Here is a 12,864-nt window from a genome sequence, read left to right as displayed (position 1 = left end):
AAATAAAGGGGGAGGGGCAAGAAAGGGGAAAAATTGAACTGAATGTTTTTTAAATTAAAAATTCAGCACAAATGTTGGACTCTCCAGAAATACATTTTTTAAAAAAGCAAACTCTTTTTGATGACGTGATTATTAAAATTTTCATTTTTAGTTATGTCTTTTAGAAAATGCATTTTTATTCTCTACCATAAGAAATCTCCAATTACTACAAACTGTGTTTACTTAGATGAAACGCACAGCTCTGCATTTTGCCGTGGGTGGAAATCATTTATCAGCAGTAGACTTCCTTCTGAAACATAAAGCCAGGGTGGACATTGCTGATAAGGTAAGCTCATCCTTACCTAATAAAATTGTTTGAGACACTTCCATTAAAGCTAATATATTACTGAAGAAGAAAAAGTTATTGACTTGAGAGAGAGAGACAGACAGACAGACAAAGCACAGACAGAGAGACAGAATGTCTTTTCCCTGTAAGAAATAATCAATAATCTTTTTCCATGGTGATGGTTACCTATGAAGTTTATTTGCAACATATACAGTGGATATTAAATTAGGCTGTCTTTATATGCAGAAATTACACTCCTAACTCACAAACAGAAGCAATACTTTGGACTATTTGTTCAGTGATGGTGATGAATTCCACAAGTGACCCTTGAGACCAATAGTATGCATTTGCAAGGCAGCAAATAGTATAGTTTATAGTTATTGAACAGGCTGAAGCAAACTAGTTCACAGAGGGAATGAACCCATGACTTTGCTCTTGAGATAAAATGTTCCAATCACCTGAGCTAATAAACCACAGAGATGCCTTTTTACACATATAAATTGACCCACCCAGGATGCTTCCTGCCCATTTACCCTGTTTCCTCTTTGTATTACTGCTCTAGTTTAAGAAACTGGGGGAACTAATCCATATAATGCTTATAAATTCATGGGATTGAGAACTGGAAGGGACCTTTATGATAATACAATTCAAACTTTTCATTTTACTGAGGAACAAACTGACACCCAAAGTGACATTGATAGTAAGCAAGAGAGCTTAAATTTGAACCCTCCACCTTAAATGGAAGTGATGGAGACTTTCTCATGGAAAAGCCAAAATACAACTGACTCTGATGTGAGAACACCTGAATTTCATTTCCATTTGTGGCAATGAAAAATTGTGTGATCATGGGCAAATTGATTAAATTTTCTGGCAGTTGGTTTTCTCATGAGGACATTAGTCCTTTATGAAACTTCTGAGATGTATCTCAGTTTCACATTTATGATCTTTTTGATGATTCTATAATATGGCCCTTTACTGAAACAATGAAGAGGTAGTGAATGAAACTAACTTACAGAGAAAAGGATTATGAAATTGTAGCCAATTTCATTGTTTCATGTAGTTCAGTTTGCCAACTAAAGTACAGACTAGTTTATGGGCCAGTCATGAAGATTTCTTTTGGTTTTACTCCAAGGTTATCTTTTCCTACTCTTTTATTCTTTTTTCCCTTACTGTTTTTAACTGCTGACAAATATCACTGAAATAATATTAAGGAAATATTTATTTTTTGCCATTTGAATAATGGCCATATCCTCTATTGATTATAGAGGTGAATAACTGGCCATAACCTCCATTTATATAGAGGTGAATAACTACATTAACCAAGGAGCAGACTCTATGGTCCCAGAAAACATTTCTTGTTTATCTCAGCTTTCATTATCCTGTTCCCAGGAGGCTATACTAATGGCTTTCAATGAGAATAGTCTGCTTTCCTTTTTTGGTTTTGGAAAATGTTGCAATTGCTGATCCAAGTCTTAATAATATCTATACAGTCCTTTATATTATTTAAATTCAGGACTGGTCTATGTCGTATTGAATAGACAATTATATTCCATAAATAATAGAGAAAAATTTTCATTACTTGTTTTCTGGAGCTTTTTCAAAATACATAATTGTGTTTTCCTGTAAATGTAACATTATATCTGGCAAGTATTTGGCAAGTTCTAAGACAAAAGGTAATTTCTCTCAGGTAAAATATAGATCAATTTCCTACAGATCTTACTTTCCTGATCAAATAAAGATTACCAATTTTAGTACTTTTATCATTAACCTAATTACTCTTAGGACCATGAGCATATAAAAAATTTAAGTAAAAAATAAGAGTAGGTTTCCATCATGGATGATCTGTTTTGCAAATTAATTATATGAACACTAAGCCCTATGTGACTTAGGCTCTGCAGTAGCTTCCTAATGAATATCTCTACCTTTAGCCTCTCGTATCACATTAATCCTCTTTTATCTATTCACATTACTGTACCTTGACCCAGGTCCTTGTCACTTCTCACCTCAACTATTACTACAGCCTCTAGTTTATAGACTTCTCTGAAGTTCATTCTCTGTGAATAGATGCCAAAGCAATTTGACCAAGTCACTTCTTTGCTCAAGAAATTCTAGGGGCCTCCTATTGCCTACAGGATAAAATGAAGACTCCTCTGTTTGGCATACAATAAAAACTGATTCCAGCCTATTTTTTTAGCCTCATTTCCTATATGTATGTATGTATGTGTGTAAACCACTTATCAGAAATTAGGATTAGACCAACATTCACACTATATAATAATAATAACTTATTAACTCAGTAAGCTCAATATGAAAACTCAACCAAGAATATGAAAGGTCACATGACATGACATCACACACACACATACATACATACAGAGAGAGAGAGAGAGAGAAACAGAAAAAGAAAGAGAAAGAGAGAAAGTGGGGAAGGGGAAACCAAACTACAAGTATGGTTAAGTAGAATTATTAACCAAACAAGGATATTTTTGTTCACAAAAAAACCCAAAACATCATTTATAATTATATGTAATTGAATAGTTTTTGAATGAACAAAATCAATATAGCTATCATAAGAAGGGAAGCTATTGATTGAGAAATTCATCTCATATGTCTGATAAGAGTCAGATAGCCAAGATATCTAAGGAGCTATCCAGAAAACTGTTATATACAGCTTATTCTGTGAAGCATCTGAATAGCTGAAGTTTTACTGTTTGTACAAAATGCTGTATAAAATGCAAATATTTTAGCAGAGAAAGTTCATCATATAATGTCAACTGAATTTCTTAGAAAGTCCCTCTCAGCTCTAACACTCTATGAATCAGGAGACTATTATTCTTTATCTGAATAACATTTTACATTATCTTGTACATTCCAGTTTTCTCTTTGTTAGGTAACTGCTTTGTATTTCTACCTCTCATGTCTAAGTAACTTACTTTTTTTTTGTAATATCTACCTAGTAAGCATCACTTTGTCATATAAAATGGTAAAATAATAATGTTAGAAAATATACCTTATTTCCTTTTCTGGATCATTTCCCCCATGTTTCTGTTATTCAGAATAGAATTTAGAGAAATAATTAGATGCAAGGAAGAATGCATTTTAAGTAGAATAAATTTTAAATTATTTAGGATAATACAGGAATGCCCCAAGTAGAGTTACTCAATGGAATATGAAAACTATGAGTCAGTTATGATATTTGGGTTTCTATTTCAACTACTGGTTAATTTGTGCAGGTTGCACACATGAATTTTGGATATATATATATGCCACATTTGTCTTTGAGTAGAAAAATCGGTTCAATCAATATGTTTTTCAAATGAATTGAATATTGAATGAATTCAAACAAACATTTTCTAAGTTCCCTCTATTTGTGTGTGTTTGAGCATTATGCTTAGAACTGGCAGACATATAAATATTAGATAAAAACCATGTTATGCTTTCATGGGACTTGTAGATATAACAAGATCATAAGGCAAATAATTATCATGTAAAATAATATGATTGGCACACAAGAGAAGAGTAAGCAAAATACGACATGAGATTCAAAGATAGAAAAAGCTTTATCAATTTGGGAAAATTTTATTGAAGTATTTGTGTTTGGGAGGCCTTTGAAGGATTGGTAGCATTACAACAGAGAGAGATGGAGAGGAATAAGGATTGGATAGGAATAAATAACCAATGCAAAGAGAACAGCATGAGCTAATACACAGAGATAGGAAAGTCAGACTAGTAATCAATCCAGTTTGTTTGGAACAAAAACATAAAGAACAAAGTAATATGATATAAACCTGGAAAGAGAGAGTTACACCAAATATTAATAATCTGAATTTTACTCAGTAGAAAGTACAAAATCATTGAAGGATTTTGAGTGGAGAAACAACATAGCCAGATCTATGTAAAAAGAAGATGATTCTAGCAGTGTTACTTCAGTTAGATGGTTAGATTTAACCAGAGAGATTCTATTCTGGCAAAAGATGGACTTTTTGTCACAAAGAGCTAATTAGAATTATTAAACACAAGGATACGATAAAATATATATTTTAGAAAGATTAAAATGACAATTGTCTGCATTTGAGATAGGTAGGTCAGTTAGGAAGTTAAGATAAAAGGCAAAGCGAAGAGGACCTAAACTAAACTATTCATTTTTTGTGTTCATTTTTAAAAAGTTTTGAATCCCAAATTCTTTCTGTCCCTTCCATCCCTTCCTTACCCACTGAGAAAGTAAGCAATATGATGTCGATTACACATGTGAAATCATATTTTCACATTAGCCATGTTATTTTTTTAAAAACTAAGAAAAATGAAAAGAGTGAAAAAATTATATTCCAATCAGCACTCCAAGTTTATAGTTCTCTCTCTGAGGGTGAATAGCATTTTCATCATGAATCCTTCAGAATTATCTTGAATCATTATATTGATCTGAGTAGTTATGTTTTTCACAGTTGATTGTTACCTTACTTTGTATAATGTTCTCTTGGTTCTGACCACTTTGCTTTGCTTTGTTCGTTTAAGTCTTCTGAGGTTTTGCTGAAACCATCCTATTTCTTATAGCACAATTCCATCATAATCATGACTTATTCAGTCATTCCCCAACTGATGAGTATTCCTTCAGTTTCCAATTCTTTGCCTCAAAAAGTTTTTGTACTAGGTTCTTTTCCTTTTTCTTTAATCTTTTTGGGAAAACAGATGTAATAGTGTTATTGTTGGATCAAAGGTTATGAACAGTTTTATGATCCTTTGGGCATAGAGCCAAATTATTCCCTTGAATGGTTGAACCACAAAATGACTTATTTTATTAAAAATGGAAAGGAAGAGATGACTATAATAATGTAAATTGGCAATAATTATTTATTAAACATCCACTATGAGCCAGATACTGTGCAAGATTCTGTGGATACAATGAAGCGGGAAATGAGCAAAACCAAGAGAACATTGTATACAGTAACAGCAATATTGTTTTAAGAACAACTTTGACTACCACAAATATCCAAATTAACTACAAAGCACATGTGAAGAAAAACCCTCTCTACATCTAGAGAAAGAACTGATAAATAGAAGTATATATAGAATAATATTATGTACTTTATGTGTATATTCATACATACCCACACATACCTATTTGTGTCTAATGGTAGCCATCTCTAGGGTGGGATGGAAAAGAAAAAAAAAGGAAAAAATTAGGGAGAGAAAACAAATTTATAAGACAACTTTATTATATATATAAAAGGAATAGCAAGATGTCTGCAATAGATTTGCAGTTTCCTGTACTTCATTTTTTTTATTATATTATATTATAGAAATGTTCATTTTATTCTATAATTGATCGCTGATCCCAAGTAACAATTGATGAAATCCAATTCCTCTTCTTGATAGAAAAGGGCTAAAGTATTAGTTTTGTATATATACATATATGTGATATGTATATATCAAGAAATGACAATGATGTATAAAACAAAAAAATCTCAATAAAATTTTTCTTAAAAGAAAGGGAGAAAATGAGATACAAGAAAGAATACAAAAGAAAAACTTTTAAAAAACCCATCATTTCAAGTCTAAATATTGGGGAAAATGATAGTGTCATCGATAGACAGGAAGAATAGCTTTATGAAATGAGAAGGGGGAACCAGACATATAACTGCTCTCCAAAAGACACCTTTTTAATAGATGATATTCCTTTAAGCATTGATCTTTTAGAGATTTTTTTTTAATCTATGAAGGCATGTTGGCTCTTTCCATTAAATAGAACTCATAATCGCTTTTAATTTCAGACTTGATGGTCCCTGAGTTGTATAGTATTAGCTTATATCAAGACTACCTTTGAGGCAATTCAGTCCATTCCCCTCCATTGTATCTGCAGAGGTGAAATCTGGTTAAAATTATCAGTAATGGCCAGCAGGCTTTAGGGGAAATTAAAGGGAAAAAATGTCAGAGAAGGTCAACATAGAGATAAGGAGCATGTCTGGCTTCTGTGACAATTTTGTAGGTAGCCTGGTATCTTTATATTCTGATTGTATATATTTTGAGCTTGGCAAGGAATCCTTTCTGCTTTTTCTCATAAGTACTCCCCACTGCCTGAACTAATAGCAATCCACTGTTTCATTCATACCATCCTTAGTCAGTTACCCTGCACTATAATGACAATATATCAGATGTTATTAAATAAAGAATGCTCATGTCGGTCTCTCTGATTTTTTTTGGAAGCATGGCTTGACCGTCCTTCATCTTGCAGCCTGGTCTGGGAGTTTAGAAATCATGCTCATGTTAGTGAAAGCTGGAGCTGATCAGAAAGCCAAGAATCAGGTATGTTTGTCCTAGTTGATCAAGCTTGTCAAACAAGCCCCTGCCATAATGGTGCTGGAAGCTCTAGGTCTCTAATAAATGTCTCAATTTGACTTTCTTTAGGATGGGATGACTATCCTCCACTTTGCAGCCCTGAACAATAATGTGAAAATTGTGGAGTATCTTATCCAGGATCTACATCTAAAAGACCTAAATCAGCAAGATGAGGTATGTGTTTAGCTTCCCATGGGCCTGACCCTGCGCTTTGACCAACTAGATTCTGTTGGACTGGCACAAATGGGCCTAAGCCTCTGTTAACAAAACCAGAACTGGAAGCTGGGCTTCTGGAAGGATAGTGACAATATCTTGTAGTATACCTATAGTCTGGGGTCTACTGCAGGAGGTCTGAGGAGGACAGAAAGGATAGCTCGGGGATTCTTTACCTTTTCTGTGTCATGGATTCCTTTACAATCTGGTGAAGTCTATGAATCTCAGAATAATTTTTTAAAATGAATAAACATTAAGCTGCATAAGTAGTTAAATATGTTATAATAATTATATGTAGTTATATACATACATGTGATATATATGATCTGGATATACCATATCTGTACCATGGACCCCTTGGAGGAAAAGTTTGTGGTCCCCAAGTTAGCAGCTCCTCCATGAGCTAGATCTTCCTTTCCCTGCCCTGTATCCTATACTCTGGTAACAATATCTAAATAAAGAAATATGGCCAATATTTAAGTAAGTAAAATTGTACTGATGAGGATTTTAAACTTCAAGGTCTTGCCTTAGTCTCCTCCTAGAACTATAACTAGCTTTATAATTATAACTAGTTTTTGCAGTGAGAATAAATAGCATAAGACGTACCCTCAAATCAATATTTTAGGACCACTTCAACTGAGGATAGGAGACAAAGACTCTGGCTATCAGACCCTGTTGGTTGAGTTCCTAGCACACAAGACCAAGATGGGGGGAGGGCATAAAAGGAGAAGAAAGGAGGGAGGAAAGTTGGGGAGAAACTCCCTTGGGGTACAAAAGTGAGGAGAACAGGTATACTATCTGGTAGCTTCCTGTTTTAATTAATTATTCTTGTTTCTTCTATAGTTTTATTTGGCCCTATCTCATTACATGAATAAATAAACACAACTGTTCCACGTGGCTAAGGTGGCCTCCGATCATGAATTGTATACTCTGCAGAGTCTAGCAGTGCTCTCACAGATATCAAGGAAGTCTAAGTGGTGAGCATTATATAGGGCTGATAGTATTAGTTCAGCTGGTGGAAACTAACTTCTGAGTCTACTATACAAAACTGGTTTGTTGACCAGAAAAACCTGATCCACTTTTCCTGCCTCTTCTTAAAACAATCAGGGGCAACCCTTACGGTCTCCTTTTTACTGGCCACTGGGGAATTTGAAAAGATTGATCATGAGCAATGCTAATTTTTTATTTATTTCTTTGCTGGAATCCTCAATAATTGAGGCTGGCTTGGAAAGATGTCAAGATAGAACAATAATAATAAAATGCATTTGCCTGGGTTACAGTCTTAACACTGTCACTTACTTCCTGTGTGACTTTTGGCATGTTATTTATCCTGCCCCTGTTTCCTTATTTGCACAATAAATGGCTTCTGAGATGTCGTCCAGCCCTTGGTCTGTTGCACCACATGTGGCCTCTGGCTTCTCATAAGTGAATTGCCCATCCTGAGTATGGCCGGCGTTTATAACGCTGTAATTTTGTCTCTCTTGGATCGTTAGCATCTGAAGTCTGTGAGCAGGGTTTGAGGACCTCAAATGCTGCTTTGAATACAATCTTCAGATAATTTATTATAGCAGGTATTTCCTCTTTGTTCAGCTTATGAGGGATTGTGAAATCAGGAACATTTTGTTCATAAACTTAATCAGATAGAAAAAGGTCTGTCACCTTCACCCCTCTCATCCTCACCCCATTCTATTGTAAATAGAAAATAATAGGAGGCAGGATATTTACAGGACTAGGAAGATAAAGATAAAGGTATTTACCTAGAGGGAGCTCCCCATGCGATAGATTAGACTGGATCACTGGAGATAGTACTTTAACAATAATAAGAACCTTTCCCTTCTGGAGAGTTTGGATATATCAGTAAGGAGTAATGGGAGAGTCCAGAAATCCCCCCCAATTCTGTAATTCTTAAGTTGCTGTGCCTGAGGGAGGACAGAGAAGAAAACAAATGTTTAGATGTGTGTATAATGATATATAGACACTGTGAATAAATGTACAAACTATCTTCTGCCTCTAGAAAAAGAAATGTCAAAAAATATTTGAGGAAAGACACAAGGGAGGGCCTGAGGGGATACTCCTATAATTGCAGAGAATTTGCAAATGTTTATAGGACTTTGCAATCTTGGGTCAGATTCAGATAATGGGAGATTCAGTTGGCCCCAAAGAGGAAAGATGTGTGAGGTCTTAAGGAGGAGAGCCTTGTGGAGGGGGAAAATAATGAGCGAAAAGATCTCTGAGAAAAAATGCCAGTTGTTTTATGAAACCGAGGTCAGCAGTCAACCTAGCAGTCGATCTAAGCAGAGGATTTTCCCAGTAAATTGAGGTGAAATTGTTAAGAACTTAAATCCATTAGAGAGGAAAATTAACTCTTCTCTAGAGTCTGAGGAATCATATTGGAATAGAAGTTGAATAAATTTAATAATGTATACGTCTTAGAAGAAGATTTTTTAAAAAAAAAATTAAAGCTTAGGAACAGCACATAATTTAAAGCCCAGAAAAACAAGGAAAAAGATCAAATAGCTTAGTTAAGTGGGGGTAACTATAGCTTCACTTATACAAACAACATAAATTAAGTCAAAAACTTTAATCCCAATCAGAAAAGTCCTTTATATCCAAAAATCCTATTATACTTAATCAGACCATGTTTTAAAGTTATTTCATTATACTTCAGAAACCTTTCTCTTAAGTTGAAACACATACACACATCCTCTCATTCTACCACTTTCCCCCATCTATATATTTGCATATCTAGATTTGGAATCAAAGGAATGGGGTTAAATTGCCAACTCTGTCATTTGCTCTGTAATATTTTCAAGTTTTTCAGTTGTGTTCAACTGTGAAACAAATGGGGTTTGTGACCCCATTTGGGATTTTCCTGTCAAAGATTTGCCATTTCCTCATCCAGCTCATTTTTTGTTTATTTGTTTGTTTTGATGAGGCAATTGGGGTGAAGTGACTTGCCCAGGGACACACAGCCAGGAAGTATTAAGTGTCTGAGTCTAGATTTGAACTTAGGTCCTCTTCGACTTCAGGGCTGGTGCTCTCATCCAGCTCATTTTACAAATGAAGAAACTGAGGCAAACAGAATTAAATGACTTTCCTATGGTCACACATCTAGTAAGTGTTTGAGGCCCAATTCCTCTAGGAAGATGAGGCTTCCTCTAGGCCTGATACTCTTTATAATGGCCACCTAGTTCATTCTGGACAAGTCATTTAACTGTGAGTTAAGGTTTCCTCATCTACAGAAAGATGGGAATGGTGTAGATGACTAAATTTTTCTTCAAGTTATTGAACCCAGCCATACAGACGTACAAATATATATAAAGCACATACACAGAACCCTCATTCCCCCACCCTGACTCTCCTTCCACAAATTCTTGCTTGCTTTTATAGCTAATTATCTTTTCCTTCTGTGATGGTTCTTGTTTCTATTTTGGATCCTTCAATCTGGTGCAGAAGAAGGCTGGTGATATCAAAATGAAAATAAGGCACTGTAGGAAGAGAGCTTAGTTTGATAGAAGGATGGATTCCCTACAAATGCAACCCATAGAAATTCTTTGGTTTGAAATAATCAGGTAATTCCTGTGAGAAGAAAGTGACTGGCTTGGGTTTCAATGATGACAGGGAATGTTTATGCAATTGCTGCTGCAACTGATGGTTCACAGATCTGCAAAGTATTTTTAAAAAGGAAAAAAAAAAACCCGAACAGGAAATCTCAGCCCTTCAGATTTCCAGACATAATGAAATCCCCTTATCTATAGTGCACATAGAATTAAACTAAACAGGTCACTGAACCAAAAAGTGAAAAAAAGGAACAGGTCCTCTCCTTCTTCTGCAATTTATCCAATAAAAGAAAAAAAAAAAAAGAATCAGGTTTAAGATGATAGATCTAATATTGGTGGGGACCATCCTCATTTTACAGATTTTTTTAAGAAATGAACAAAAATTGAGGTCCAGGAAATTTAAATCATTTGCCCAAAGTCAAATTTATAGCAAACTATTTCTTTGGGCCTCAGGTACTCTATTTGAAAAAGAAGGGTTTGGACTAACCAACCTTCCAGCTCTATTTGAATCCATAGCTCCCAAAAAAAATCTGGAACTCTTTACCCCATATCATGCTGGAAAGCATTTTAGATATCACTTATTCTTCTCATTTTCCAGATAAGAGAACTAAGGCCTGGAGAGATAAGATTCCTTACCCAAGGTAGTTGAAACAGGGATACAGATTTTCTGACTTCCACTGTAGTGTTTTCCTTTAGGTCAAATGAAAGAGAGATCCCAAGAAATGTTCATATTTAAGCCCTGCTGAAAATGAATTTAAGCAGAGCAAGGAGGATGATACTAGATCTTTCTCCCATTTTTTGATAAAGCAAAATAAGGAACACCGTAAAACTTCCTAGAAGTGCTCCTTTGTAGATATTCACTTATACTGTATTTTTAAGGGTTTCCCCATTACCCCATTTTTTTTTTTTTTGCCTTAACTACTGAAAAACAATGAAGAGTAGAATTCAAAGTTGAAGCTTCAAGAACCTACTATAAAGAGGCTTTCCTTTCTCCTCTTTTCTTCCTCCTTCCTTCCTCTGCCTTCCTCCCATTACCCCTTACTAAATAATACATGCTTTTTTCTATTCTTACTACGGTTGTGGTTATAGAATGCCAGACCAATTTGTAAATGTTTTCTCGTTAAATTGACCCCATCCTCTCCAACCCCCAAGAACGAACTTTAACCTTTCTTTAATCCCTTGAGTTTGAAAAGCATTTCAGAAGTTCTATTGGCTTTGCTGATGTCATCTTGGCTGTCTCAAAGTGGGCCAAGTGAGAGTTGGGGCTATTACCATGACCAGAAAATCCTATATTTAAAAAACAAACCAATCAACCCTATCTATACTCAGCAAAACTTTTTTTTTTTTTTTTTTTTTTTGTGGTCAATATTGGCTGGATAGTTTCCTCAGTTCTCTTTTTTACTTTATTTTAATAAGCAGATTCATGTGTATTTTTAAAGTGTATTGGATATTCCAGCACCCAAAACTATAGCTAGGAATTTTTGGAAATGGGATTAGCATTCCCAAGATTGTTCTTCAGATAGTAATAGGGCTGGGCATGACCTTTGAGGAGAGGAATATGAAGGTGGTCAAAAACTTCAGGACATGGGAAGTTTCATAATTTAACTAATTATTACTGATTAGATGCTAATGCCTATGTTTGATACTTCTGAAGTACTGTACTGTAAGTCGTGGTTCTGCATATACTCTCACATGGATACAAAATGACTTGTCCCAAATAGAGTAATCAGAAGGTAGGAAGAACTCTTCTCTTCAGATAGCCCCGGGGTATCTGGGTCTTAAGGTATACAAAAGAGATTTTTCTGGCTTATATTTTTACAACCTTCCCAAAGCATAGTTGTACAGGTGAATTGGGACTAATACCAAGACATATGAATCAAGCAACTTGAAGGAGGCTCTGAATGGTTTGAAGTTGTGGTTTCAGTTGTTTTTCCCTTTTAACTCAGTATCTCTAGTAGAAAATTTAAAAGGCACCCAATTTCTGATGGGATTAGTCACTCTTGAAGAAAGGAGCTAGGAGTTGTTATCACAAAGGAAGGGAGGAACTCATTCTCAGACTCATTAAATTTATCTTTCTACTCCATTCACAATTAGGAGCACATCATCCTCTTTGCTAGATAATACATGGAGAAAATGAGGACCAGAAAAGTGAAATAATTGGCTCCTAAGCAAGACCCAAACCCAGACCTTTCAACTCTCTGTGCAAACATCAGCATAAATCATCTACCATGTGCCAGATACTTTGCTAGTCTCTGGGGACACAAGCAAATATGAAACCTTTCTTGTGAACTATTGAGAGAAATAATATAGATGTGTCCAAGTATCTATGTACAATGTAATTACATTCTAATCTTGAGCTATTTTGACTTATTCTGTAATGCCGAAGAAACTGAGCAAGACAGAGATTAGAGACCAATTCAATAGTTTATTAAA

General features: G+C 34.9%; 1 protein-coding gene across 1 annotated transcript in view; it reads left to right on the top strand.

Annotated features, from left to right (window-relative positions):
* The window catches only part of ANKDD1B (ankyrin repeat and death domain containing 1B), a 79,777-nt gene that overhangs the window by 18,571 nt on the left and 48,342 nt on the right, over positions 1-12,864 (top strand). The window contains exons 3-5 of the mRNA XM_012541119.2: positions 227-325; positions 6,527-6,625; positions 6,728-6,832. Coding sequence (XP_012396573.1) covers positions 227-325; positions 6,527-6,625; positions 6,728-6,832 — 303 coding nt within the window. The remainder of the gene's footprint in view (positions 1-226; positions 326-6,526; positions 6,626-6,727; positions 6,833-12,864) is intronic.

This window comes from Sarcophilus harrisii, chromosome 1 (genome assembly GCF_902635505.1).
Source record: "Sarcophilus harrisii chromosome 1, mSarHar1.11, whole genome shotgun sequence".
NCBI lineage: Eukaryota > Metazoa > Chordata > Mammalia > Dasyuromorphia > Dasyuridae > Sarcophilus > Sarcophilus harrisii.
This window is presented reverse-complemented; position numbering and strand designations above follow the sequence as displayed.